General features: G+C 47.6%; 13 protein-coding genes across 13 annotated transcripts; 6 read left to right on the forward strand and 7 right to left on the reverse strand.

Annotated features, from left to right (window-relative positions):
* Positions 1-134: 134 nt before the first annotated feature.
* On the reverse strand, positions 135-3332 carry BO87DRAFT_317300 (uncharacterized protein; the record flags this gene model as incomplete). The annotated part of the gene is made up of 6 exons (XM_025619765.1): positions 135-547; positions 1055-1143; positions 1193-1387; positions 1450-1475; positions 2231-2381; positions 2620-3332. The coding sequence occupies 6 exons, from the start codon at positions 3330-3332 to the stop codon at positions 135-137; spliced, it is 1587 nt and encodes a 528-aa protein (XP_025475992.1).
* Positions 3333-3518: 186 nt separating this feature from the next.
* Positions 3519-4696, forward strand: BO87DRAFT_379801 (prephenate dehydratase PHA2). Its single transcript, XM_025624149.1, has 2 exons — positions 3519-3638; positions 3696-4696. Exons 1-2 carry the CDS (start codon positions 3585-3587, stop codon positions 4584-4586), a joined length of 945 nt encoding a protein of 314 aa, XP_025475993.1. The 5' UTR covers positions 3519-3584; the 3' UTR covers positions 4587-4696.
* Positions 4697-5101: 405 nt separating this feature from the next.
* BO87DRAFT_379802 (translation termination factor eRF1) lies at positions 5102-7140 on the reverse strand. Its single transcript, XM_025624150.1, has 5 exons — positions 6938-7140; positions 6619-6799; positions 6506-6555; positions 5324-6452; positions 5102-5272 (listed from the first exon to the last, which is right to left on the reverse strand). Exons 2-5 carry the CDS (start codon positions 6737-6739, stop codon positions 5268-5270), a joined length of 1305 nt encoding a protein of 434 aa, XP_025475994.1. The 5' UTR covers positions 6740-6799; positions 6938-7140; the 3' UTR covers positions 5102-5267.
* Positions 7141-8014: 874 nt separating this feature from the next.
* BO87DRAFT_153539 (putative transporter) lies at positions 8015-10750 on the forward strand. Its single transcript, XM_025618194.1, has 6 exons — positions 8015-8646; positions 8718-9655; positions 9713-9841; positions 9899-9996; positions 10108-10274; positions 10349-10750. Exons 1-6 carry the CDS (start codon positions 8471-8473, stop codon positions 10725-10727), a joined length of 1887 nt encoding a protein of 628 aa, XP_025475995.1. The 5' UTR covers positions 8015-8470; the 3' UTR covers positions 10728-10750.
* A 23-nt stretch (positions 10751-10773) lies between these two features.
* Positions 10774-11926, reverse strand: BO87DRAFT_317267 (25S rRNA (adenine2142-N1)-methyltransferase; the record flags this gene model as incomplete). The annotated part of the gene is made up of 2 exons (XM_025619763.1): positions 10774-11611; positions 11904-11926. 2 exons carry the CDS (start codon positions 11924-11926, stop codon positions 10774-10776), a joined length of 861 nt encoding a protein of 286 aa, XP_025475996.1.
* Positions 11922-12993, forward strand: BO87DRAFT_379805 (60S ribosomal protein uL23). Its single transcript, XM_025624151.1, has 4 exons — positions 11922-12026; positions 12309-12370; positions 12439-12725; positions 12791-12993. Exons 1-4 carry the CDS (start codon positions 11999-12001, stop codon positions 12876-12878), a joined length of 465 nt encoding a protein of 154 aa, XP_025475997.1. The 5' UTR covers positions 11922-11998; the 3' UTR covers positions 12879-12993.
* A 168-nt stretch (positions 12994-13161) lies between these two features.
* On the reverse strand, positions 13162-13839 carry BO87DRAFT_342634 (Tim10/DDP family zinc finger protein). The gene is made up of 2 exons (XM_025620746.1): positions 13612-13839; positions 13162-13516 (listed from the first exon to the last, which is right to left on the reverse strand). The coding sequence occupies exons 1-2, from the start codon at positions 13715-13717 to the stop codon at positions 13353-13355; spliced, it is 270 nt and encodes an 89-aa protein (XP_025475998.1). The 5' UTR covers positions 13718-13839; the 3' UTR covers positions 13162-13352.
* A 116-nt stretch (positions 13840-13955) lies between these two features.
* BO87DRAFT_366932 (BUD31 family protein) lies at positions 13956-15027 on the forward strand. The gene is made up of 3 exons (XM_025621859.1): positions 13956-14273; positions 14346-14476; positions 14616-15027. The coding sequence occupies exons 1-3, from the start codon at positions 14102-14104 to the stop codon at positions 14757-14759; spliced, it is 447 nt and encodes a 148-aa protein (XP_025475999.1). The 5' UTR covers positions 13956-14101; the 3' UTR covers positions 14760-15027.
* Positions 15028-15389: 362 nt separating this feature from the next.
* Positions 15390-17826, reverse strand: BO87DRAFT_153525 (forkhead box transcription factor). Its single transcript, XM_025618193.1, has one exon. The coding sequence runs from the start codon at positions 17695-17697 to the stop codon at positions 15550-15552; it is 2148 nt and encodes a 715-aa protein (XP_025476000.1). The 5' UTR covers positions 17698-17826; the 3' UTR covers positions 15390-15549.
* A 1883-nt stretch (positions 17827-19709) lies between these two features.
* On the reverse strand, positions 19710-22119 carry BO87DRAFT_342643 (aspartate kinase). The gene is made up of 4 exons (XM_025620747.1): positions 21874-22119; positions 21724-21804; positions 20337-21586; positions 19710-20277 (listed from the first exon to the last, which is right to left on the reverse strand). The coding sequence occupies exons 1-4, from the start codon at positions 22020-22022 to the stop codon at positions 20180-20182; spliced, it is 1578 nt and encodes a 525-aa protein (XP_025476001.1). The 5' UTR covers positions 22023-22119; the 3' UTR covers positions 19710-20179.
* Positions 22120-23331: 1212 nt separating this feature from the next.
* BO87DRAFT_154000 (C78 family peptidase) lies at positions 23332-25381 on the forward strand. The gene is made up of 7 exons (XM_025618196.1): positions 23332-23899; positions 23962-24429; positions 24484-24515; positions 24564-24718; positions 24780-24984; positions 25052-25307; positions 25358-25381. Exons 1-6 carry the CDS (start codon positions 23435-23437, stop codon positions 25083-25085), a joined length of 1359 nt encoding a protein of 452 aa, XP_025476002.1. The 5' UTR covers positions 23332-23434; the 3' UTR covers positions 25086-25307; positions 25358-25381.
* A 111-nt stretch (positions 25382-25492) lies between these two features.
* Positions 25493-26497, forward strand: BO87DRAFT_153994 (nucleoside triphosphates FAP7). Its single transcript, XM_025618195.1, has 3 exons — positions 25493-25810; positions 25881-26029; positions 26124-26497. The coding sequence occupies exons 1-3, from the start codon at positions 25628-25630 to the stop codon at positions 26311-26313; spliced, it is 522 nt and encodes a 173-aa protein (XP_025476003.1). The 5' UTR covers positions 25493-25627; the 3' UTR covers positions 26314-26497.
* Positions 26143-27321, reverse strand: BO87DRAFT_366946 (non-canonical purine NTP pyrophosphatase). The gene is made up of 6 exons (XM_025621860.1): positions 27055-27321; positions 26919-26992; positions 26723-26867; positions 26633-26669; positions 26517-26578; positions 26143-26464 (listed from the first exon to the last, which is right to left on the reverse strand). The coding sequence occupies exons 1-6, from the start codon at positions 27226-27228 to the stop codon at positions 26396-26398; spliced, it is 561 nt and encodes a 186-aa protein (XP_025476004.1). The 5' UTR covers positions 27229-27321; the 3' UTR covers positions 26143-26395.
* Positions 27322-27508: the final 187 nt, after the last annotated feature.

Genomic DNA, 27508 nt, shown 5'->3' on the forward strand with positions numbered 1-27508 from the left:
GGCAGTCGTACTTCTTGAGCCCTTGGCTTCAGCATCTGGTTGAATACAATTGTAGTAAACATTGCCCGCTTGACCAGACTTCCCTACTCTGCACTTGGAGCGACTGGTCAATCTGGCAGGAACGATGTGCCTACTCAGTCACCACCAAGTCTTCTTCCTGGCCCTCTTCTGCTCCAAGGGCTCTGAAAGGATGAAGTCCAGCTTCCCGAAGAACCCTGGGTTTGGTCCGTCGCACGGTAGGCGGTCCCAAAGGCGCGAGCTTCGCCCCGCGGCTTGCGGGCAGCAAAGAACCGCCTCACAAACGCTGGAGTAACGAGGTAATTCTTACCACCTCCGAAGGTTGGATATATACGGGTAAGAAAATCGTAGAAGTGGGCAGCAACTATGCCCATGCCGTCCCTCAACGCCGCAGGCCATCCGGAAACGACCAGCGTTAATGTGAGCATTGCCCAAGGCAAGAACTCGACGGGTATTTGGACAATGAAAAAGCTCGCCTTTCTTCCTCGGTTGTCTTGGGAAAACGTGTAAACGAATGCCAGGATCAACGCTGAGTTGAGAAAACATCAGTATGGGCAAGCATGATTTGGTACCACGGTTAGCTCACCGGAGGTAAAAATTACATTATTCAAAAGACAACCTGCCGTGAGCTTTGGGTTGTCAGTACTGGCAATTCAAGGAGGCTACATTGGAAGGGAGGAAGGGTCTATAAAAATGACAAAGCAATAGGATATATAGTTATAGAGATGTAGGGCACCATAACCACCAGTGTGAACCGAATCATCACACTAGCTATCTCACTGGTCGTCCCACCATGCCTACAACGCATATAGCCCCGGTAAAATCAGTTGTGGAGCTATACGGGATGCAGGGGTGATCTCCCTCGTTTCCAGGAACCGCTTCAGCTGATGCTGCGCTGGGCGGGCAGATATACGAGGTGGTAGATAAACAAATGAAACAGAAGAACGATAACAATAACAAAGATGGGCGCACAGCAAGACTGCGAGACAACAGGGGTCGAAGTCATCGCCTGCATATGAGACTGGGATGTTCCCACAACTTACCATGATGATGGATGCTACGAAGAACACATAAGTGAAAAAATCACCAGGTGCACTGAACCGGGGAGATTCAGTCTCCAGGCGGCTGCCATAGGTAAACACTACCGGCAGTTAGCACGCCCGTTCATCAGAACAGCGCAAAAGCCATACTAAAGTAGAGATCAAAGATCAGGGAAAGGCCTGGTCCAGTGATCATGAACGGCGAGAATAGCCTCCATATCTCTGGTAGTGTCTTAAAGACAAGGCGGCGAAGGAACAGTACATAGTAACCGCTGAGAAGGCCACCATGAACTAGTATAGACTGTAGAAAGGTAAGTGCAGTGAGTGTTCTGAAGGAGAGTCAGTTATGCATCCTGATATGAGACACAAGTGATGAGGGAATAGCTCATACCTAGTAACAGGAGGAGCAGCCCAAAACTGGTCCATTGTGATTGCAAGAAGCTGCTATGAAGAGCAGTCACGGTGGTAATCCTGTAATCTGAGTACAGATACTATTCGAGACACATCATTTAGTGTCACAATAGGGGGCGTGGCATTCAAAGTTGGTTTGACAACTAAGTTGGAAATAATGGGAAAGAAAGAAAAGGACAGAAAGTGAGTTCTTATAGTGTGTGTATTTCCTAGCTCCAGTGCGGCATCTGTTTATCCGTTCCGGCATCTGTGCGACCCACAGGGTTATACCAATTGCGGAAGTTCCTATCACCATTTCTGTACGTAATAATGTCCTGCTGTTTCAGTGCCTGGTTAGTAGAAAACTACCCCGTAGTTAACGATAATGACATGATCAGTGACTGACTATAGCCACCCCAGATTTCAAGCAGAAACGAGTGTGAACAAATTATTATATTCATGAATGGGTCCTCAGTAGTCCATAATGCTCCTGAAATAACGAGTTACTAGTGCTACATGCGAGCTAATTCAGCATGCAATGTGTCGCTATATGCCACAATATACCCCTTCCATCAAACAAGTATCGATCTACTAAGACGTCCCTTTTCGACGGCCGTGATTGCTCTAGGACTCAAGTACTATAGTCAGAGTAGTGGTGTCAAGCCGAGTAAGTTGCTAATATATCAGGAGGCTCTCCTCTCTATTCGTATATTGGCCTTGGCCGCTTCTTCATCATGACTCCATGAGCCCTACAGAGGGCTAGTGAAAGCGGTACCTCGGACGGCAAGTCGTCCGTCCTTACCCTCAATCCAAACATCCCAGGTTGTGTAGCCCTTTCCCGATTTGGGTTTGCCGCATACTGCTAACTCCTCATCAACATATAGAGGAGCTATGTTCCTATACTCAATGTGTGTGACAGTCAATTGTAACTTACTCAGATGGCCCTGCAGAGCAGTAAGAAGCAACGTCAAAGTCAACGGCCCATGTACAAGAAGGTTGCGGTAGCCTTCAACGTCTTGTGTGTAGGCCTTGTCGAGATGTATAGAATGAGCGTTGAAAGTAAGAGCCGAGAAGCGGAACAGCAGGGTTTTGTTAGGTATGAGTCTGTGAAGGAAGTATGAACCTGAGGGTGCTACGCGCCACCGAGCACCGTTAGCAAAGATATAGTGACTGGTGATCTTCGAGGTAGCTCGCACATTTTATAGCCCTATTTTCCATGTCAAAACCAGCCTTGTCATGACTTAGTTGCTCGGGAGTTTTCTTGCGCATAAACAATAGATTCCTGGTCTCAATGACACAAGCATCGCCAACGTCTTCCTCGGTTTCCTTCCATATCCGCTCTTTTATATCGCGATGGCCTTCGCCCTCTTGAACTGTGCCGATCCGCCTTTCAATCCTGACCATAACCTTTTCTTCGCCTGACCGGCCCTTCATTACCACGTCACGAATAGTTTCGATACAAACGGCTCGGCTGCCATTTAGAACCAGGCCTTTCGGGGTGGAAAACCTGACACTCCCACCAGCCCACAAGCGCCTATCAAAGGGACTCCCTGGGGCATGTAAGGTGTCCGTACCGTCTGGAAGGATCTGCGGCAATGTGACCTGGGGAGGGAAGTAGACTAGGTGGTGGCCTGCTGGCACGGGAGATCTGCTGTGTGCGGAAGGAAGCTCATTTGGCGCTGGGGTTAGCGTGGGAAAGAGTTCGGCCAGAGTTAAGCTCAGGAGGTATGACGGCTGGGGATGTAGATAGTCAAAAGTCAAGGGGAGCTGTCGTGATGTCAAATCTCGGTGTAGCCTTTCGGAAAGAGACGAACATGCACGGAATGAAGCCGGCAGTGTCCGCCATTTCTGCTGTTGTTGCTGTTGTCGCAGTAATAGTCGCATCCGTCTGGAATATAAATTGAACATGCGCATTTGGTCCAATTGATAAGATAACCAGGCCCTGGTGGACAAGATGAACCATCAAAAACAAACAACTCGGAGATGATTACACGGGCTTAAACGAGTTCAAATTTCGACTAGTTATGTCAGCCGCAGCTGTGGAAAGGAACAACTCACAAGCTCTTGGCAGGAGTACAAAATCGTGAGACAAGCAACTCAAACCCAGTGGATCTTCGAAGTCCTCATAGCGCTGCCATGGAGCCTCTCAAGGTCGCATTCCTCGGCCCTGTCGCGTCATTCTCCCACCAGGTCAGAATTTCATCAGGTTGGACTTTGCAATAGTCCCATGACTAACCAACCTTTTAGGCCGCAGTTGAAAGCTTTGGGTCTTCAGCTGAACTTTTACCCCACGTATCGTTTCCGGACGCTTTCGCAGCATTGCAAGGAGGCAACGTCGATTATGCTATCATCCCTTGCGAAAACTCAACCAATGGCTCGGTTGTTCAGACTCTAGATCTCTTGGCGGACCCGAGCGGCCTCTACAGTAATGTGAAGGTGTGCGGGGAACATTATCTGACAGTTCACCACTGTCTTCTCACTCGAAAGGGTCTCTTCCCACCTGGCCAGCGAGATTACAGCTCCATCACCAAATTATATACCCACCCGCAGGCATGGGGTCAGTGTGATACTTTCCTTGAAAAAACTTTCAAAGGCGTCGAAAGACAAGATGTCTCGTCAACCTCCAAGGGCGCTGAGATCGTGTCCAAGGAGACGACAGAGCGATGTGGAGCAATAGCTAGTCGCTTTGCTGCCGAGCATCACGGTCTAGATGTATCAAAGGAAAATATCGAAGACAAGGCCAACAACACCACCCGGTTCCTGGTGCTCAGAAATGTGACTTCGGAACGTACAGGTCGGCTGGTCTTCCAATATGCCAACGGTTCCCCAGCACAGACAAAAACTTCTACTACACCAACAGCGCAAAAGACTTTGATCTCATTTATGATTCGCCAGGATTGCCCGGGTGCCTTGGCAGATGCTCTCTTGATTTTCAAGGATCATGGGATGAATCTGACCAGCATTAATTCGCGACCGAGTCAGATAAGGCCGTGGAAGTATGTATTCCTGGTCGAAGGCCAATACGTTCCAACAAGTGAAAATGCGGATGCGGTATCCAGAATCATGGATGGGCTACAACATGTAACTGAGGGTTGCAGGCACTTGGGAACATGGGCGGATCAGCTCGTATATGTCTAAGTGTCGGTACTGGTGAGGAAGTGTAAGGGGTTCACAAGTGCTTGTAGCCTGCAAAAATTCAAATAGACATATCAAATCGATACCCGAATAAGGAAATAGGTTCTATGAAGCAATTCAATTGCCGTGTAGGCCTCGTGTGTCATGCGCTACCAGATTTACAGGCATCTACAGGACCTGTAGATAACATGAAGAGGAAGCCAACACTGGCTTCCTTCCGTTATAAGAAGAGGCGCACTCAGAAGCAACAAAAGAAAAACACAACGAAGAGATCCAGTGCTGACAGGCACTGGAACAAACAGTCTAAACGCGCTAGCCCAAGTGTTATACGATCGACAGCCCTTGGTGAGTTCTAGGTTCGACATAACAGATCTATCATCTTTTCGAACTGAAGTATAAAACCTAGTGCCACCCTAGACTGTCTACATAACCTCAGTGAACATGGTACGGAGCTTGGATGGCCCTGCTGCTATGGTGTCAGCAAGTAGTAACGATTGCACAAATAATGAAGCACATACTTCTAAGCAGCTTCATAGGATATTGACTGGGCAACGGCACGGTGTGTACCATTGCGGCCATGTTGCCGGGAGAGCCGCCATCACGAATCACGGGGCGAGCCGTCAGAAGGTCCGAACTGGAAACTTCTGGCCGTTCATCCTCGCTCTCTGCGAGGCCGCGGAACCGTCAATCTGTATAGAGTGGTTAGCACACGAATAGCATCGAGATTAGGATAAACGTACCGTCGTAGAATTCATCCTCGTCATCGTAGTCAGCAAGCTGTTCAAAGTTGACCTTGTACCGAAGGATGGCTCCGATACCACCGAAACCCTTAACAAACTGGTTTCCTTCACTGGACTTGTCGGAAACGAACTCCAGGGTTGCTCCAAAGTCCTTGTAGCTTTCAGCAAGCCACTCAAGGAACGACTGCTGCTCGCTAACTTCCATCTCAGTGCCTGTCTCCTTGTCCATGAAGAGTTCCCGATTCTCTTCCTGTGACTTGGTAGTGTGGATAACGACGTCCGAACCGCTGGAGCTCTTGAGAACGTGCCGAGTGACGTCAAGGTTCTCATAAACGATCAGTGTCTCGGCCGCACCAAGCTCCAAAGCCTTCAATGTATCGTCAATACCATAGCAGACCTTTCCAGTATCCTGACTGATTTCTTCGAAGTACTTTCCGATAAGCTTCTTCTCCTGAACGAATTTAACGTTGCTCAAGGTCTCAGATGCCAGTTCGATAGCCTGGTTAAAACCGTTCTCGCCACCATAAGAGACGTCGACAACCTTGATAACCTTAGCCTGCAATCTCTGGTCGAACATATCGGACTGGTTCAAGTCGTTCTTGAAATCGGCAGAACCGGCCAAGATCAATCCTGCAACATTGACCTTGTCGTTGGTGATGTAGTTCTGAACAGCCAACTCAGCAATCTTGCGTACGTAGTTGTGGCGCTTCTCTTCACGAAGACGAGCGAAACGCAATGCTGATTGACCACCACGGCCGTGCTTTTTGGGCAGATCAACGCTCAACTTCTGTAGAATTTCTCTGGTGTTGCCGCTCAGGGTACCGAACAGAGCACCGTTTCCATCCATGACGATGAAACCAAACTTCTGATCGGATTCAAGAAGTTCACTGAGAGCCTCAGTGTGGAACTTGTTGTCACAGAGATACAACGAGGTGTTGATTGGCTTGAAAGGCTCGAAATCGATGTTGATCTTGCGCTCCTTTCCTTCAGAGGTGATAATTTCACCGCAATAAACCACTAGACCGTTCGGAGGCACCTTATTGTAGAGCTTGAGACGTTGCTGTGTCGAAGTGATAGCGGAAAGGACGGAAAGACGGTTGACACGAGACTTGATATTGGACGCAGTGCCCTGTATTCTGTGATAAGCAGACTGGCTGTGTCTCTCTCAGTCAAGCCACTTACAAACTCTTCCGCCAACATCTTTGCTGCTCTAGAAATCTGGTCCTTGGGGGCTGCAAAGAAGATCCGAGAATTAGAAGTATTCTAGCGACGACTCGACTGGACGGAAGACGTACGAATGATAAGAGAGATCATGGAGGTTCCGTTTCCTCTAGCGGCCTCAAGCCGCTTGATGAGTTTCTTCACCTTCCATATCTCGATGTTCTTCTCCGCTTCGTTCGGCTGAGCCGCGCTCATGTTGGGCGAGGCAACAATATGATACGACCAGAAGACGTTAAAGTGTGCGGCTTGCTGGTGCTAGAATACTGACTGTTAGCGGTAGGACGTCTTTTTTAGAGTGCAAAGAGAAAGCGAACTGAGATTACAAGGGGATCTATGAGAGTAGGCAACCTCAAAGACAAAGGTGAACGGGAAAGAGACGATCAAGTCACATACCTCACGGCTGGTCGATTTGCCGTCCAAGTCCAGCGGGGTGTTTAAGCAATTTTCATCAGGCACCGTGGGGGGGCGGCCGACGACACAAGGAACCAACGAATGGGCCGGCGGTCGCCTGTTTACGATGACATAAGCTGGAACTCGCACAAGGGGGGGGAATCAATCAATACCACAACGCTCATTTAGAAGCATTGTGATCCATATTGATAGGGAGTATATAAATACGAGAGAGGATCGCATCTGAGGCCTCTGCATTTGCATCATTGTTAGGCTTATCGATCACACTTAATATTGCGACCGCAAGGCTTCAAAGATCAATTAGATGGACCGGAAGTGCGGTTCCTGGAAATACCATACTTCCGTCATCCAGTATACGACCCAGCGCTTGCGAGTCGATTTAATCCGGCCAACTGCACCGCTTTGTTCCACACGAACCCTTTTTAAATGGAGGTCTCTATTATAACGAGCGTTCCTTATCAAGTTCCTAATTGCTAAGAACTTTGGCTGGGGCATGCTACCTACATAGCATCTTTGATGGCTCAATACATACCAATCAATGCGAACGGTACTCCGGAGTACGTCCCACGTAACCTTCTTCGTTGATGGTCCTAAGAGTGGCATTTGGCCTACTTTACCTATCGACTAATTATATCATCTTATTATCATAATTCATATATGGCACAACCTAGCGTGAGATTGGGTCTTTAAAGTTGGTCATCTCTCTAAACAACAGTGGTCATTACACTCTGCGATTCTTACGAATCGTAAGTTTTTTCGGCGACTTCGAAGCAAGAGTCCTAACACTATCCTGAGAACATGCAAGAATGAAACCGTCCATGTTATCGCAGGCTGAACTACCCCGTCTGGAGTACATAAATCAATGTGGTGAACCAAATCCTATTAATGGCTTATCAATAACACGGAGAACTATCTACAAAAGCTGGTTGGAACTCCATGTACCTGAGCAGTATTAGTTCCAAGAAGAACCCCACATTCGCTCCCGAAATTCGCAGAAGCTCCCGGGGGTCCTTTTCTATCATGGAATAATTTCTCATTGGACTTACCAATCAAGATTTCTACCCTTGCCTTTCTCGGAGATAACCTGTTTGTATCCGTTAGGTCGACTACGGAAGTGCTACACTACTACACGCTTATCTTTGTCCTGGGCATCGTGCAAGCTGATCCTGTGGCTGCGCCTATAAGATATTGCTGATAGTGACGACCATTCCACTCACACGCTGGGTTTAGTATCCGCCACCAAAAGTGACGCCCTAATGTTACTTCGCCGATAGCTGATTTGTCTCCTCAACAGCCTTGATTGTACTTATTGCCTTCAATAAATAGACTCGGTTTTTCCAAGGTTCTCTTTCCTCGATCGCTCTTCCCCTGACATATTTTCATTTATTCATTTCCTTCTTTCTTTTCTTTCCTTCTTTTTTTCCCCTTTGCGAAAGTCGACCAAGCAGCAAGTAGCTTGATTCACGACCGGAAGCTTCTGTCCCCGGACAAGGGACTCTAAAGGAATCTTACACAATGCCTGAATCCACAATCCCTGCAGCTGCTGGTGCCCAGGCCTCTAGCTCACATAGGCCTATTGCGCCTGGTAGGCCGAGCGCTGATTCTGCAATTGAATCTGTTGTATATCCTTATGGGCTTGCAACCAGCAGTGGCAGCTATTCAAGAGTAGAAGATAGCTATCAGAGGCCAAGGTAAGTCGCCTACTCATCATGAAATCACATAAAATGCCAGCCTCGGTTTAACTGTCTCTTGTGCTACACAGATCAGCCTCCTTCTCCGCGCGGTTCAGACAGGCAGGAGGTGTCAATAGCATTGACAACTTTGCTCGGTCGTGGCAGCGAGCTGCATATTTTCCAGAAGTCTTACCTCGACGATCGTCATTTGTGATAGACTCTGACGAAGAATGGGCGGGAAATACAACCGATATCTTCAGGCCACATGATTACCCGGGGCATGAGGCAGACGTTACACGTCCCTTATTGGGTGCTGATGGAGAAAATGAAGACAATGCCATGGCCGGCCAGCTGGATCTGAGAAAAAGGGCATCGAATGCAGACATTTTTGAACCATCGCTGGGCGGTTCGTACGGAACGATTTCTTCCCGCGTTAGTGCGACGACACGGAAGCATGCGATCCAATTGCACAGAGAGCAACAAAGTCATGGTGATACATCTGTGGGCTACGAAAGGGAACCGGTCCTTGTAAAGCAGGTGCATCATGAAGACGGTACGAGAGAGTGTATCGTTGTCGGCCAATCTACGGTTCCACAGACAATCTTCAATTCCGTCAACGTTTTAATCGGTGTTGGTTTGTTGAGCTTGCCACTAGCTCTGAAGCATGCTGGCTGGCTTCTTGGCCTGCTATTTCTGCTTTTCGCTGCAGTGGCCACAAATTACACGGCAAAGATCCTTGCAAAGTGTCTTGATGCTGATCGGAGTATCGTCACTTACGCAGATCTAGCGTACATTAGCTTCGGTCATCACGCACGCTTAGCGACAAGTCTCTTGTTCTGCTTGGAACTAGTTGGGGCTTGTGTTGCACTGGTTGTGCTTTTTGCCGACAGTTTGCAAGCTCTCATCCCGGGCTTGAGCCTTCTTCAGTGGAAAATAGTATGCGGACTTTTGCTTGTTCCCCTCAACTTTTTACCATTGCGACTTCTTAGCGTGACAAGTATACTCGGCATACTTTCTTGTACCTCTAGTATGTGTACCTTGCTTCAGAACTCAGCGTATTACCGAGAAACTAACATTGTCGAAGTTGTCATTATCACTTGTATTGATGGGCTTACGAAACCAACCGCCCCGGGATCTCTCCTTCAACCAGCCAGGACGTATTTATTGCCTGACAACTGGGCCACTCTTCCTCTTAGCTTTGGGCTGATAATGTGTAAGTCCAATCACTCGCTAGGGGTTGCTTAGGAGAACGCGCTGATGTTCAGATAAGCACCATGGGGTGGCCACGGCGTATTTCCAAATATATACCGCGATATGCGGCATCCACAGAAGTACGGCAAGAGTCTGTGGGTCACTTATATTTTTACGGTAAGCGGGTTTCGGCAGCATCTTGAAGAGTATATGCAGAGAAAAATCGTGCATATTGCTCTACGAACAGGGGATAATGTTCTCGGGTGCTAATCGAAATATTCGTCCTAGTATTCTCTTGACTGCACGATGGCCATAGTGGGCTGGATCATGTTTGGAGACGATGTTCGAGATGAAGTCACTGCCAATATCCTACGTACAGAAGAATATTCGCAGGTATTGTCTATTTGCATGATCATGTTCATCGCCATCATTCCAATCACAAAAGTACCATTGAAGTGAGTCATATTTCGCATGTTGTCCTCTTGTCTTGTTTCCGAGAAAAATATGGATTGTTGATTGACAAATATAGCTGCCGGCCGCTCGTGGCCACAGTCGAAGTCCTCTGTGGACTTGGGTCACACCCTGAACTTCAGACAGATCCCAAGAGCACGAAAGCCATGGTTCAAAAGCTTTCAAAAGCCTTAATACGCATCCTTGTCGTGGTCAGCATTGTTATCATGGCAGTGCTATTCCCTTCGTTTGATCGAATTATGGCGCTGATGGGATCAGCTTTATGTTTCACGATCTGCATCATATTGCCGATTGCCTTCCACCTGAAAATATTTGGCAACGAGATAAGTCCAAGAGAACGGGTACTGGACTGGTGCCTTTTGATAACTTCCTCGATATTGGCATTGATTGGGACTGCATGGTCCATTCTACCGCAGGATGCCATCTCTGCACTATGAAAGTGCGGATAGCGACGCTTTCTTGTTGTCCCATACGACACTATTATCACTTGACGATAATTGAAAAATTGTTCCTTGTTTTTCCAGGGTTCAAGATTTCCTTTTTGAAAGGTTTGGCGTTGTAGTCGCCAACCTGATCCCATAGTTGGAATATCAGCTTGGAAGTCTGCTTGGTCTTAGCCAACGCAAAGCCCATACTAGACATTATGTCTTGCAGCCTGCTTTCGGTGAGGTAGCGCGAATTGGTAACGCAGGAGACTGGCAGGACCAGAAATAGGCTTGGGGTAACATCAAGAGAAGACCCGGAGGGGGGTGATGTGGTCAAGAAGGATATACAGCGCTTCAACATTTCACCCCGACCGGCGGCGTCGGGAACATAATTGAGGACCAAGGAGAGACTGATGATATGGAACCTGTCGAACTCGTTTTGGGGAAGCGGCCTTTTCATGAAGTCCTGTTTCAAGATTCCCGGTTCTTGAGAATTCAGATCTATCCTAGTGACATCCAGTGACTTGTTCATTGAACAAGCGTTCTTCGTACTTAGAGCTCCAATCTCGAGTACTCGGAGCTTGTAGGGCGTATTTGCCATTGGCAGTAACCGAGGAGCTATCCAATCAACCAAGACCTTGCTAGAGTCGCCTCCACGATCTAGAGACTGGCCAAGTTTGCTTGCGAGCTGGTAGCTTTCCAAGCCACCATTTTCCCGGATCTGCGCTTCGATCTTTCCGACCAAAGCATCATCACCGGCCCGTACAGCTTGGGCATGCGCCTTGAGTAGTCGATGGTGTGATCGAATGAGATTTCGAGTAGCTTTCGCCGACAAGGCCGCATGCTTTGCCCGGACAGTTGGTGGGCGGGTGCGGGACAGAAGAGCAGGTCTTTTTCTCCGTTGTTTGTCAGAAGCCCCCATGTCTTGACCTAGTAATACTGCTGCCCTGGCAGTCCCCTGGCGTTTAAGTCGTAGTGTCTGCGCAGGCAACAGCCATCAATTGGGCTCGTTCAACCATTGTCGAAATCATTGATGGCTTCGAACATGTGAGAAACCGCTTATTCTTCACGTGATCGTAGCGGATACACTATGCCGAAAGAAGACAAACTCGACAGACTAGCCCGTTCGAGTTGTGGTCGCCAAGAGATCCAAACCATCCGACACGGAGGGCTGGTCAGGTGACCCACAGAGTCAACCGTAGGGTTTTCATTAAGCGAATACCTTCCAAATAATTCGACACTCGACACTGCGACAATCAACACGACAGCGCCGGACGATAGCCATGGCTCCCAAGGTGGATAACAAGCAAGGTAGGCATCATTTATGCGATTCATCCGTCTTCTTGAAATTTGCAGATTTGTTCTTGTCGGAATCCCGGTTTTGTGAGCCTCGAATGGCATCTACATGTGGCGGTACTCCGGGGGATAAGGCCCTCTCAGCACGATCGAAAAAAAGGCGTTTCCGATGAACGATTTGAGCCCTGTGTTTCCCCCGCTATTGTCAACCTTCTGCATGGATTTTGTGATTTCGAACGAGCGATCGGCTATATTTCATTTTGAAGTGACGGACGGGCTGACATTCAGGATCTATAGGCAAGACCAAGCCCAGCGACAAGGCTGGTGCTGCCGCCAAGGCAGTCATTAAGGGTGCTGGTGTACGTTCTCACAAGGCTTCAAATCCGCCCATGCTCTGTTCGGTGCTAAATATCATTTGATTCTCCAGGCGCACAAGTCTCGTAAGGTCCGCACCTCTACGACCTTCCACCGCCCCAAGACCCTTCAGCTTTCCCGGTCGCCCAAGTACCCCCGCAAGTCGATCCCCCATGTCCCTCGCCTCGATGCGCACAAGGTCGTCCTCTACCCTCTCAACACCGAGAGCGCCATGAAGAAGATCGAGGAGAACAACACCCTGGTCTTCATCGTCGATGTCAAGTCCAACAAGCGTCAGATCAAGCTCGCCCTCAAGAAGCTGTACGACGTTGACACCGTCAAGGTCAACACCCTCGTCAGGTACGACGACCTATCTCATAATCATTGATTAACTACCGAGTTCGGGATATCTAACTTGTCTTTAGACCCGATGGACTGAAGAAGGCCTACGCCCGTCTAACCCCTGACGTTGATGCTCTGGACATCGCTGCCACCAAGCTTGCCATCGTCTAGATATTTTTCATTTAGGGTTTGGGTGAATTTTTATTTTGCGCGGTGGTTCATAAATATCAGTCATAAAGTTAGCTGCCAATGCTTGAATGAGGGCTGAATGATCGTTTCCAAAAAAGAAGAGGGAATTACTCGAATGCATGAATACCACGAATAAATCTGGTTCTAGGCTCCGTAGATCTTAAAGCCATTGCCGCGGACTCAAGGCTACTTGCCTATCCTAGGCCTAGTGTTCAAGTAGAGGGTACAAATTTATGCATGTCACAGCCTTACATGCGCAGGCCGCCAGAGCTGAAAAGTGAACTTCCGGCACGGTCACGGTGCTATTCCATGTGGCAAAGCCAGCACGTCCTTTCTATTGGTATGATTGATATAGTACATGAGGTACCCGTTTACATGCAGGGTGACGGCAGACGTGCTCTATGCATGAGCCCGCTGCTTTTCGTTGAAAAAAGTAGAAGACAAAGATTATACATCTTATCCACGAAGAGCTTCGAGATGCTTCAGGATCGCAAGGTTCGAATCCATCCACCGCTCAACGCAGTTCTGCGCGCATGTTTCCTCATTTTGTTCCAGGCGACCTGACGAGATCTTTCCCGCGATACATTTCTTCCAGCAAATATCGGACAACGAATGGACGGCTAAATGATGACCATTAGCAAATTGTTGCCCTGGAAAGTCGCAAGACAGGGACGAATCGGCTTAGATAATAGCGACTCGGACATTATTGACTCACTTTGCTGCATCGTGGCCTTTTGTTGCTCGTTTGCCAACATCTGGCTCAGTTCGTTCTTGTCGGCATCATTCAGCTTGCTAATATCGACCTGAGTCTGGGCGTCCATGGTGAAGATGGATTTCTGTGAAAAGGACCGGAAAGGTAGAATTTAATGATGAATGTTGTTTTAGGAACGGATCGCGAGTATGCTAAGTACAGGTCTTGAGTAGGAGATGGGATGGTTTGCTGGTTGGTCTCTGACGATGCTCAACCATCGGAATCAAACGCCTAGAAGAATTAAAGGCGGTGTGCCATGGCAGATGCGGCCGCAAGCTCGTAGCGCCCGCCGCTCGAACGCATCTATCTATTGTGGAGCAAATCATTCTTTGGGCTACGGAAAATCAATCAACAGGGTTTGGGTGTTTGGTTTCGCAATACTCACTTCTGTCCCTCTTTCGAGAAATCACGCAAAACCGCCTTTAGTTTTGTCTTGTTGGCTACATATCCAGAGATGCCCCCAGTACGGACCTCGCGCAATCGCAAACCGCCCCCGGCAGGCTTCGATGATATAGAGGATACACTGCTGGAGTTCAGCAATAAGATGAAAGATGCGGAGAATGCATCGCATGACGGGAAGAAGAAGCACGAGATGCTGTGGCCCATATTCCAAATCAGCCACCAGAGTAAGTGGTCTTCCGTCGACATTCATATTCCAGTTGTCGACGGCTCAAAGTTACTCATAGTATGACACATAGGGTCGAGATACGTATATGACTTGTATTACGAAAAAGAAGCCATATCAAAACAGCTGTACGAATGGCTTTTGAAGAACAACTATGCGGACGCCAACTTGATCGCGAAATGGAAGAAGCAAGGCTACGAAAAGGTTACTATCTACCCGTTTTCTACTTCTGCTCTTCCTTATATCTCCTTCTGTCATTCTTCAAGGGATACTACCACGAGTTTGCCCTACCAAGACCTGGAATAAGATGAAATCACTAACACGTGCCATGTCTTTATTACAGTTATGCTGCCTCCGGTGCATCCAGACGAAGGAAACGAATTTCAATGCAACTTGCATCTGTCGGGTACCTAAGGCGCAGCTCAAAGAAGATCAAACAATTCAATGTGTTAGCTGTGGGTGTCGCGGTTGTGCTAGCAGCGACTAGCCTCATCTCGAAAACAAAATTTCTTTTTCTGTATTTTAGCGTATCCGGGTTTCGTTAAATCAGTTGAGAGGCACAGGTCATGCAGGTTAGACCTTTCTTTGGTACGGCGTTAGGTTAGGAATTGAGACCACAGACATCTTTTCCTTCCATGTACTGTTTCCTCGTACGCTGCCTTTCGAACATCTTTTCCGTTTCTGCTTGCTTCGCGCATCATTCGGCACCAACTCACTAGGCTCTGTTCATTATTCAGAACATACCTGAACTCCTTATTACCTTTTCTGAAACTAGATAGTAATACGCTTCTACGCTCTTTTACACTTCAAAAAATACAGAAACAATGCAAACTGTGCGCTCTTGTAGTGGAAGCTAACTTGAATATGTGCTTGGTAAATCACCCCAAACATTCCGGGACATAAGCAAAGAAAACGACACGCAAGCGAAAAAGCAGAAATTCGAGTTCGTTTAGACATCACATACTCATGTACATCTTACCAAATGTCGTCATAAAGGTCGTAACAAGGTCATTCCAGGTCCGGTATATGTCATAACCGACTACCAACCACCCTTTAAACTCCAGCAACCTCATCTGCTCAAAAATGAAACAAACACACAGATTAAATGCGCCCCCCCCTATCCCTCAGAAATACCCGTTGTCTACCAGCTGGATCGGGCAATTTGCCAATTTAGTACGCCATCAAAGAAAATGCAAATCTCCCGAGGCGCTCGCTGCGCATTATTGTTTTGTGGCTTCAATTTTACCTTCATCGTCCAAGCCCCCAACCTCCTGGCTTTAGAACAGAGGTGTGTTGCTCCGATGACTGCACGAAGGCTTCGGTGGGTATGACTTCGATCTTGACGATTCTTCCTTGCTCATACCCCCGATCTTCTGAAATCCCTGCAGGATGTCCACGCCATCGATTTCTGTCGGGCTTTCATCAAAAAGATGAAACGAGAAGAAATCCTCATGTGAAGAGTCCAGATAACGTGCTGAGTCAGTCACTTTGGAAGGCGACTCGGGGAAAAGAAGGCCTTTAGCTTTGGTCGATGATTGCAACGGCTGCACCCCTAGCCTGTTGTTGGCATTCAATGATGTGATGTCTGCCAGTATATTGCCATTTGATCCGCCAGCGTCTGTTCGAGTACGCTTAATAGACCGCTTCTCTGGCGAGCCGTATGCTGGGGTTGATATGTTATCCGAAACAGGATCCGCAAAGACGTCGAAGCCAGTATGAAGATTCTCGCTCGGCGTGAATGTTTCGTCTTGGATATTAAAAGCGGGACTCCACGGAAGATCCTCATCGTTGAGTCCCAAATGTTTTATCGGGGAATTGACCATGTGTTGGATCTTTTTACGGTGGTTCCGTAGATTCGTGTTTGGTGATACTGAAGGTGGTGGCTTAGCGGGTTTCTTGAATTTGATGACCGGCGTGATAGGAGGGGGTAGCATGCTGATATATTCCCCACGGAGGGGCGATGAACCAACAACTAATCCTGAGTCCTTCAAGATGCCACAGTGACTTGGACTAATGTCGTGTGAGGAACTTCGAATTCGAGCTATCTCTTCCTCTGCCCGACCACGCTTGATTCGTGGAGGGTCTATGTCTAGATCCGAAGTCAGAATGTGCCCAGCTTTGTTTGGTCGCAAAGCTGAGGACTCTAGCGACGAGAAGTATCCGCTGTCATTCACTGCAGTTTGCTTTCTCTTATTGGTGATGGATACTAATCCCGAAGTGATGGTTTGAGAAGGGGTTGGAGGGGTTCCTTGTCGAGTGTAACGAGGAGGTACAACAGGTGGTGACGAATGTATGGGTTGCAGTGGTGACGATCGATGTCCAAGAGTCTGTTGCACAGTACGGTTGGTATGTTCGTCACTCGTGTCTTCTTGAAGAGCAGGGTCAGAAGCAGGGAGGGTGGCATCAGAAGATAGATCCACAGGCTTCGAATGTTTTCCTGTCGCTTGATATGGGGGCGGCGGGACTGCCCAAGTAGTAGTACTTGAGTTGTGCGGACGAGCTGTGTCCTTCTGCGGCGCGGCCGGAAGAGGAAGGCTGGACATGGTTGCGCGGCGCAGTGGCTTGTCTTTGAGGAATTGAGCTTCCATTCCAGGTTCAATTGCCCAGTAGTTGCCTTTCCCTGGATCATCCTTAGGTCTTTCTTGCTTGATAAATGCTTTATTCAGGCTAAGATTGTGCCGAATGCTGTTCTGCCAACCTGGGTCACTATTTTTGTAATATGAAAACGTATCCGAGATCCACTTGTATATTTGCGCTAAGGTCAATCGCCTGTTTGGCGCACGAAGTATAGACATGCCAATTAGCGTCGCATAGCTATAAGGCGGCTTCGTGCCATCGTCTTCTATCGGGGGCATTTCATGAGGCTCTGGCAAGCGCATAGAACTAGGTTCCTCCCGCTTCTGCTTCTTTGTTTGTCGTTCCTTTAGTGGCGCCGCGTCCATAAGTGTCCTCTTCACAGGTTTCGGTATGAATGAGGGTTCAGGGAAGTCTGCAAAATTATCGCTGTTGGGCTCATCTGATGACTGCGCATCCTTAGGTGAGTGTTTCCCTGAACTGGAAGTGGAGAATGTCGTGAATAACGCGGATTGGGGCATGGAAGAAGAAGCAGCGCTGTGGCGATATCCGAAAGAGGGGTGTTTGGAAGGAGAATCTGTGGTGAATTCTGGAGCCGGGGGAGCCGTGATGGGAACGAATCCTAGACTTCCATGTCCAGAAAATAGGCTACTTGAGCTGCGAGCAACTTTTGCTGGCGAAGCGTTGTGTGCCGTAGAAGTGGTCGCATTTAGAAATTGATCTTTCGCCGACGACACATGCTCAACGGGCTGCAGAGGTAAAGGTGAGGGCTCTAAGCGGGGGCGTGGCTTGCAAATCGCTTTTCCACAAGAAGGCCGTGAGGTTGCCGGCGCAGAACGTGTCGGGCTCATACTGCCACGATCTATGCCCTGTACCTTGGTGTCAAGGGACTTTCGACGCGGAGCAAACTTCCGCACACCGTGTATGGCAACAGGGCAAAGCTTCGGGTCACCTTGGGCTCTGGCAAGGTACCCGCAGAATGAACGAGGGAGCACGCCTTGCTGGGATAATTGGACAAAATCTGGGTGGCAGAGTTCCAAATCGCAGTGCGAGAAACGATGATGGTCAGAACATCAAGCGCGTAAGAGCGCGATGCAAAGGCAGTAATCTAGAGACAAGGACACAGACGGCCTAGGGGAAAAGCCTTTGTCATCCAAGGCGTGAAACTTGACGTGGTTATCTGGACAATGATGTAGCCAAAAGCAGACTGCCTTTGGTAGGGTGTGGTACGTTGAGTAGGCGCGAAGTAGATGATGTATGTTGGATGATGAGATCGAGAACAGAGCGATGGAGCAAGTGGGTTATCGAAGGAAAGAGTCCCAGAACACAGGCGGCAAGACGGCTCGACTAAGTTCAAATCCCTTTGTCCGGTAAGGTCCATCCAGGTAAGGTGGGGAGATATGCGCAAGATATTTTGTGAATAATTCCTTAGTTGAGTGAAGAATGAGAGAACGAAGAAAGGCAGGCTGCACCTGTTGATTGCCCACGCGCCTCGTCGGGCCTGTATGGTATGGTTATGGCGCGTGCGCGTCACGCGTCGGGCAGCCTCCGGACTATCAAGCTACCTTCGGGTGGCCATCAGGCATGAAGGGAAGATATTACACGTATCGTCACAAGTAAATTACCATTTACTCCGTGTTTGCAATTTCGTCCTCTTGTGCTTCGTACCGCATACATAAAATGTAGATGGTAATACCAATCCCTGGCTCCCCCTCCTCCCTTACTAGCCTAGCACAGACTGAGTAGGCATGCGGGTCCCTTGATGCTGCCCAGTGAACGGTATCGACGCTACATCTGTTAGACCCATGGGGATTCATCCCTTGCTCAAACCCACCCAATCAGCCGGCGAATTTTGCAGATCATGGGTCCCTTGGTCAATTGATGAAAGCAGTTTGGAGTCTGGACTCTGGTGGCATGCACTTGATATATTATTATAAATTCCCAGCCTACCAAATACAGTCTAGGCTACCGAACACAGTTCTACTCATTCGTTATGAAAATTGTAACTGACGAGGATACCGTATCCACACTCCCACCCTTCTGGAAGCACTTAGGCTACGTATTACTTCGCTACCACAAACATTCTCCGACTTCACGATGATACTAGTAGCCCACTACGGCCCTAGCTTCCTTGAAACCCTGTTCACAATCTAAGTAAAGCGCTACTGAACTCATTGAACAGCACACATAAGCCACATGAACAATTTATGCCATCCAGGGATGATTACCTCACCTCCCTCCCAGAAGAAGCAGCGAATACCGAGCTAGGGACTTGCAATGATGCGGCTTGTCTAAGACAATGCAGCGACCGAGGCGTAAGCAACCACTTACTGCTGTGAGCCATGCACTTAGGGGCTTTGAATTGCCGCCCCCACCCACTCGCCTTTCCTTTTCCCTACATTTTCTTATCAAAGCTCTTAGGTACTGTGAATCGGTCTCGCTATATAATAACTACAACACCCGCGGAGCTAGAAGGAAGTCAAGCTAAGAGTGCCATAGTGGCGCTAGGATTGACCCTACTTATACGTAAGTTAGCACCTATCTAAGTTCTATAGATTATAGAACCGCCGTCTGAATATCTGAAATGTCTACATGTTACAATACCCTCGAAGGGCCGTGAACTTACATACAAACAATTTGTAAACGTATGTTGTAACCGGCATGATTTGCTCCTACTCTTATATCCAGGATCTACCCCAAACTACTGTATCCACTACTATATCATCGTATATTCTTTTCCTCGTGCAAGGTTGTTGTTGAGCAATGTGAGAAATAAACCTCGCATGCACCGTTGTGAACATGACTTTTGTTGGACCTGCAGGAACTATGCATATACTGATCATTACTGTAAGCAGAATTAAGTCCGGAACTCGCTATATAAGCCTTTCTGACAGATAACTATTCAGCAATGTGATAAACATGCCGAAAGAAGCTTGGGAAGCATTCCTTTAGAATAGTGGGAAAGGTCTTGCAAGAAGATGAAGCTCTATATAATAGACAATAAGGACAGATAAATCAAAAAAAAGTATAATGGTAAGCCAACCCCAGTACACCAAAGAAAATAAACTTGACGCCGATGCATGAACAACCTGAAGCATACAAGAAAAGTCATAAATCTATCTGCATTAGACAAACCTGCAACCGAAGAAGGAAAGGAAAGAATATAGAAAGGAAGAAAAGAAGCATGAATCAACTACACAGCTGTTTATATGCACGTGACTCTTGTAGTTTGGGGAGACATAAGAGTGATAATGGACATCATAGCGTTAGGGGCGGACACAATATCTGGAAGGTAGCGCGACGCAAATGTATAAGGGAACAAAAAGAGCACTTTTAGTCCAAGAATGTGAACATGCTGGTGTGGATGATATTTAGGGCACGATCAGCGTCTCTTTCTTCTATGACACACGAGATGTTGATCTCACTTGCACCTTCAGGGCGGTATATCATCAGTCGGTGTTCAAGACGCAAAGGTGAAAGCGAGACTTACCCTGGGAAATCATCTCTATATTGACATTGTTCTCACCTAGGGTAGAAAACATGCGGCCAGCTACTCCGATCATATTTTTCATCTGTTTTCCGACAAGACTAAGGATTGCCATCTCGGGGATGATATCAACTGTACCATATCTCTGCAGGTCGCGCAAAGCACCTTTGAGATCTTCATCGATTACCTGGTATTCATCCCTCCCAACTCCGTTTAGGAGAGGCATTTCCGAATGAAGAGCCATCGAGACATGAACCTCACTTGTAGATATCAAATCGATAGAAAGTCTCCACCTGTCGAGGACGGAGAATATCCCAGCGAAGAATCCATGTGAGAGCGAACGTTTGTTGGAATGTACATTAATCACCAATATCTTGTGCTTGATCGTTACCGCCGTTGGGCGTTTAGGCCGCTGCACAAGACTAGGGCTGCGGGTACGGAATAGTCTCGGATCATGACCTGGGGTTGTCTTCTCCAGTTCAAAAGTGGAGTCTGGAAAGATCACGGTGCCATCACCTCTTGGGTTCATAACATTCTTTATGCGAATTGGAATCTTGGCACGGATGACTTGCTCCATAGTGAAGGGATGGATCACCTCCGAACCATAGAATGTCAGTTCAGCTGCCTCGGCTGGTGTGATTGCAGGTAAAAGGCGTGCAGTAGGCACTTTCCGGGGATCTGCGGTGAATATTCCATCAACCTCTTTCCAGACTTGGAGTTCCTTGGCATCTATTCCAACAGCAACGAGGGCGGCGCAAAGATCAGTATAACCGCGGCCAATTTGATCGAGGAGGCCACCGGGTACGGTTCCGAAAAAACCAGTAACAACTGGCACTTTGTTCTCACAGGCCCGAATCTTTCGGCCAAGAGCTGCAGCGAGATTATTGTAGAAGTCCTGGTCGAGACCCTGATTCGAGATAGGAAAATCGATGACCTCAGCTAGATCCACGTACTGCGAATCCACCCCGCGGTCCTGAATATAAGCGGCCATGAGGCGACAACTGAGTTTTTCTCCTGTACTAATCACTTTATCCACGCATCGTGCGCTTATCTCTCCTAAAGTTTGTGCAGCCTCCAGGACTCGAAGTACTTTGTCGCATTCGTTGTTTATCTCTGAAATGAGCCGGGACTTAAGTACCTTGGACTGGATTTGTTCGTCAACAACCTGGATATGTTCGAGCCGGACTGCCTCAACAAGGGAAGCATATTCTTGTGATAGAGCGTCTTCCGCATCCCGAGCTGCTCGCAAAAGGCTGCGTTATATAATAGGTTAGTCCGAATGGTAACTCTATTCTAACAGGATCTGGAAGTCGTAGAGACATTGCGGGCAGGAGCTGGACAGGCTATGTAAAGATCTCTTGGGATTTGGAACACAGGGGTTATGACTCACCGGTTTGTGGTTCCTGCAGCCTTCGTTGAACTACTCCTTGCCGAACAAACTATAGCCACGCGATGTTCGAGTAGACTTGGTCTGATTCAGAGCCGTTGTTAGCAAATACGGCGAAATTTAGAAGGATGTTCAGAGGGCGATTATACTGACAATACCACTTGGTCAATGATGTTCAATGCGAATTTCCCAACACTGGTACCTCCAAACTTCTGCACAACCCAATTGCTATCCGGTGAGTCTTTTGACTCATACCTGGCAACTTCCAAAGGATCGTTCTGGTTTTGCTGATGATCATCCATCTTTGGGTCGCTCGAACAGCACGTTGAAGCCTTGCAATTGAGAGATGACACACCCACGCAATTGGCTCCGGTAGCGGGACAGCCTTTTTTATGTGCACTGGCGGGGTTGCGAAAGCGGAGCTCATGCCGATGAAATGTAGAACGAATGGTCGTTCGCCATTTTGTTTCTCCGCCTTCCTTTTGCGGGTACACATTATCAGAACTCAATTATTACTAATCGAAGATAAACGTTGAGTCAGAGAACAAAAGTACTAACTAATGTACCAAAGCAGTCTAGTTCTTTCCGAGTTTGCATACGCCCCGTTTCATAAAGTAAACTATCCTCTAACCATGTGTTCTCATATCAAAGAGATGGGAGAATGGCATCAATCAGAAAACAGTTTGAATTCTCAGTTGGACCACTTGGTGCTATGTTGAACTATCATGTTTATCTATAACAAATTGTATTAGACATTCTATCTGGCTGATCATTTTTGGCCATCAATACAAAAGCTTTATAGGCATCAAAATTCTTTTCAAGGACGAATCTATGATACCTGTAATCATGCTTGCGCTCAGATATAATGACTCTCTCATACGGAGATGGCTCAACAGCAGAGTACAGGTGGTTGATTTGGCTGTTTGGTCGCGGATTATGGTATCGCCCATTTAGGGTCCCACGTTTCTAATTTCCCTTGGTATTGCTATGTGCAGCAGGTTGTATTATAGAACTAGCGAGGTGTGACTTTTCAATGAGATCCGTTCAGTATGCTACCTGTTATCGATAGAAAAGATACTCTGTACTGTTTTACCATCAGAAAGACAGATTCGTCTATATTGATATGTGCAAGAAGGGGTGCATCAAATCTACTGTGTGATATATATTAAGTAGTAGTAATATTTCATCGGCGGAAATATTAATATACTCCGTATTTCCTGCCTACTTACAGTAGCAAACGAACTACATCTTGATTTGCTGGTAGCAAGTCGGGAAGAATAACCGATATGGATATGAGGCTAATATTACCCGTAATGGTATTGTTTTCTAATACCAGAGAGTCCGCAAGGCCAAACTTTCATTCATTCTCAATTGTTGGGCTCTTGGCCACACCCCAGTACACCGTCGGAGTAAGTAATGGTTATAAGGAAAGATAGATTCTATATCATTTTAACATAAGTTGTCTCAGTTGGGCCTCGATCTTCGCATCTAACCTACTTGGCACATGATTTTGTGGTTGAGTTAGGTGGGCCTACGATGGTTGCCTATTTAGCCAACTGTCAATTTTGTCTATTTTCTGGCCCTAGTCGGCTCCCAATCACCTCTTCCAAGTTGCTGAAACACATATACTAACCTTAACTTACAAGAACGCGGAGCTGTTTTCATTTCATCTTGAGGTAATCCTTGGAGCGGTTACAATAAAAAGCTGGCTGCCATGGACCAGATGAATCATAGTGATCCAGCGTGTCCCTTTTGTCCATTTTCTGATCCGGACATTAGCCGTGTTGTAGAGCATGTGGATGTTTATCACCCTGAAGTGGATACTCAGGCTGAGCATAGCAGACGGCCGGCAAATGCACCTTCAACTGGAACAGGAGAATGTCCAGGAGATTATGCCGAGTGTCCGCACGGCTGTGGGGAAATAGTACTCGACACTGAACTCGCCGCCCACCTCGACTTGCATTTTGCGGAAACAGTTGCCTTTGAAGACATATCTTCACACCAGCCAGAGTTGCCTGTTGACGTGGAGAGTCCAGTGTCAAGCCACGATTCAGAGAGACGGGAACGGTTGAAAGAGCGCACTCCCGGGCTGCTACCCAATGAAGATAGAACGCCTTCGCCGTGGTCATTGGTCGGCGGCACAAAAACACCGCACAGAGAGACAGCTAAGCGGCTTGGAGTACGAAATCCTCACTTACCCTTTATACATCATAGAGCGCGTTGTGCTGACACTCAACCTAGCGTACGGAGTTAGGGCCTCATGCTCACGAAAAGCAGATGCCATCATGGCTGCGAAGAATGTTAGAGAGGGGTTCTATGTCAATCTTCACAAACACAATTGCCTCAGACGGCACGCTTCGGAGGCGCGAAGCTGTCGAAAACGAGACGCGCGATGTCATCCCGGTGCTCGCTCGGTTGTGTGAGCAGGACAAATCCGTCCAACGTGCTTTTTTCTGCAGCCCAAAGGTCCATCAGATCTCCAAGATCCCCAAAGAAGGAGGATTTTGCGGCTATAGGAACATCCAAATGCTAATCACCTTTTTGAAAGAAACCCAACTTCCGGGGCATGAGCGCTTCCCAACGGAACTACCCACGATCTTCCAACTACAAGATATGATCGAAGATGCGTGGGACAAGGGTTTCAATAGTGTAGGGAGGGTCGAAACAGGAGGTATCCGAGGAACTAGGAAGTACATTGGCACGCCAGAGGTATGATGACCATGAACGTAATCTTATGGTTGCAATTGATTCATTACTCTATAGGCACAAGCCCTGTTCTCGAGTCTCGGCATACAGTAAGACTCCTTCTCCAAATTGCGAAGCGCTGCTTTAACAACCCACAGGTGCGAAGCAAACAGCATTGGTGCCTCGAAGGAAGTGCGTGCACATGACGCATTATATATGAATGTTGCGGCTTATTTTCGAGAATCATGTGTTTTGGAGGAAGGGAAAAAAGTCATGCAGACGAACTTGCCCCCCATTTACTTCCAGCACCAGGGTTTGAAGACCTCTTTCTTCGTGATATGTGACCTGTCTAATTGGTGGACGGACATAAACAGGACATTCCATGACCATTATCGGCTTCGAAATACGTGACGGTGGTAGCGCAGACATACTAGTTTTCGATCCTATGTTCCGAACACCCCCAGCAGTGAAGCGCCTTAGGGGGGCACAAGCACTGACGTCGGACCCTGCACGCGTATTGAAGGCATACAGACGAGGCACAGCATATTTGCAGAAGTACAAGGCATTTGAGCTTCTAAAGTAAGTATGATAGAAGAGGCGACCAATATGGTGACGATGCAGTAATAGCTTACCAGATTGCTTCCAGACTAAAATATTCCGCCAATTCGTCTAGCAAATAGCACTGCAAACTAGCGCGGCATGACATCAAGCCGCAAAACAGCAACAGTTCTTTGGCCTTCCAGTGTGAAGCGCACATCACGACATGCCTAGTTTGCCATTTCCCACTATCATGAGCATGGGCATGACTCGTCAGGTAGCCGCTATACGTCAGCTCAACAAGTAGCATCATGCTCAAGAGGAAAGTTACCAGGTTTAAGTTTTCACGTGCATTGTACCACATTGTAAGAACTCAAGCCACCCGGCGAGCTCTACATATCACTAATTTTATCAGGGTTACATATGAGCTAGCACTTTCTGAGTACTATAGTGCCTATTCGTGCAATATAAATTATATGAGCACGGCAGCTTCGACCAACTAGATAACGATAACGAATCATGTAGCACCGGGTAACTTATGGAGATATCGGGAAGTTTGATAATCCGAAGCTGTACTGATTACTTACCCCACGGAAATTTTCCCCTCACTGTTGAAACTTTATCGGCCTTTATCGGGCAAATTGAAAGAAATACCCATTCACGTCGCACATTTTTATAAGGCATAATGCGGACATCTCCAAATGTGATAATAACAGGCACGCCCGGCGTAGGAAAAACCGTCCATTGCGAACAATTGGCCGAGGAGACAGGTCTGCGGCATCTTTCAATCAACCATGTCGCAAAAGAGCGAGACTGCTACGAGACATATGACCACGAATTACAAACCTGGGTTGTGGACGAGGACAAAGTACGTTCATGTAACGCTTATATAGTCTGGTTTCCAGTCTCCTCACGTTTACCTAACATACATATTGCAGCTCCTGGACGCTATCGAGGATCAAGTACTTCAAGGTGGCTATCTAATTGACTGGCATGCATGCGATCTATTCCCCAAGTCATGGATTGATTTGGTCGTTGTGTTACGCTGCCCATCTACTGCTGTTCATTATGATCGTCTCGCATCAAGGTACACCACAAGGACTATAAGCCATCCGCTCCCACCCCCGCCCTCCCCCTTTATTATTAGCTGAAAAATCTAATTGAAGCTTATCGATTTACAGGGGATACAATGAGACGAAGCTGCAGGAAAATTTAGATGCCGAAATATTTGGTGTTTTGCTTGACGAAGCTCGAGAAGCCTTCGACGAGGAATTAGTGGTTGAATTGAATAGTGAAAGGGATGATGATGTAGAGTCCAACTGCGCAAGGATTTCTAGCTGGGTACAATCTTGGAAAAATGACCGAGCCTGAGATCTCGATTTACCTACGGCAATCCGGGGGAGGGGGCGGCCGAAACGGACACCAATTCGCACCGTGAAATTTGCAGTTTATATCAATCACGTCTGTCGACCAGCCAATCTTGCAACTTGACCAGGGCTTTATATCTGTGTGAGATGAGGTTCTGCTCCAGTATTAGTGGCTGATTGAAGAATTTGATGGGACAATTCCATTACCTTCTCCTCTTTGTCCATTTCAGCGTAAGTCTTGCCACGATACTCGAAAATCGGATCCCAGCCTGGGAGGAGCTAGTGAGCATTGATGTTTGTAACTAATAGTCGCCTGTACATACCAAAATTCGCAGGACCTCTTGGTCTCACGATAGCTCCCTTGCGATGCGTCAGCTTCTGACAGGGTAGGTGGAGTTGGCACTCAATCCTACCTCAGTTCTACCCTGGAATAAGATTGGATCCGAACCGGGTCCGCTGGAAAAGGCAAAGGTGCAGACAGCCTCTGCGGCTCTGGTCTCAAATGAGTCAAGCAATTTATTCAGGCCTTCATGGCCTAGGGCATCGAGGAATGATTTGCTAGGTAGAATTATTAGGAGAGTTAGTATGCTTAGGTGAGGGAAGACATACATGTATGGGCCAGGCAGTCCGTTAAGAGCGTGAAACTCAAGTGCAGTATCTTCCGTCAACACCGGGCCTCCGACCTGACCGAAGTGAGTCAGTGTCTTTGAGCTGTGCGGATTCTGCCTTCTGCGATGTCACTCACCACTTCTGCTGCACGTCGACATTTCTCCCGGGCAATCTCTTCTATCGTGCCCTGTATCTCAGGAAGGTCAACTGCTTGATTTTCAACGTCGATCACAGTCCCTAATATCGCTTTCACTTCTGCTAGCTTGTTTTTGTTGCCGGTGATGAAGTTTATTTTTTTCATTGAGGCCATCTTTGCGTAGGCCGAACGGATTCTTACTAGGGGCAACAAGGAAAAAAAAAAACTAGATAGTGGGTTGTTCGTTGACAGACTGCAGACGAAGAGGAACGGATAGACGGGGGTGCGCTAGATATATATATACCTGTTCCGCCGAGGGTTCGTTCAATCCTCCAACGCTTAAGATTCTTGTTTCCCCGCAGCCCCACCAGGCGGTAGTGTGGTTCAATTGCAATGGAGCAACAACTTAAGAGGGGCCTTCATTCGGCTGCCTACAGAGATGTACTATAATATA

This window comes from Aspergillus neoniger (genome assembly GCF_003184625.1).
Source record: "Aspergillus neoniger CBS 115656 unplaced genomic scaffold BO87scaffold_36, whole genome shotgun sequence".
NCBI lineage: Eukaryota > Fungi > Ascomycota > Eurotiomycetes > Eurotiales > Aspergillaceae > Aspergillus > Aspergillus neoniger.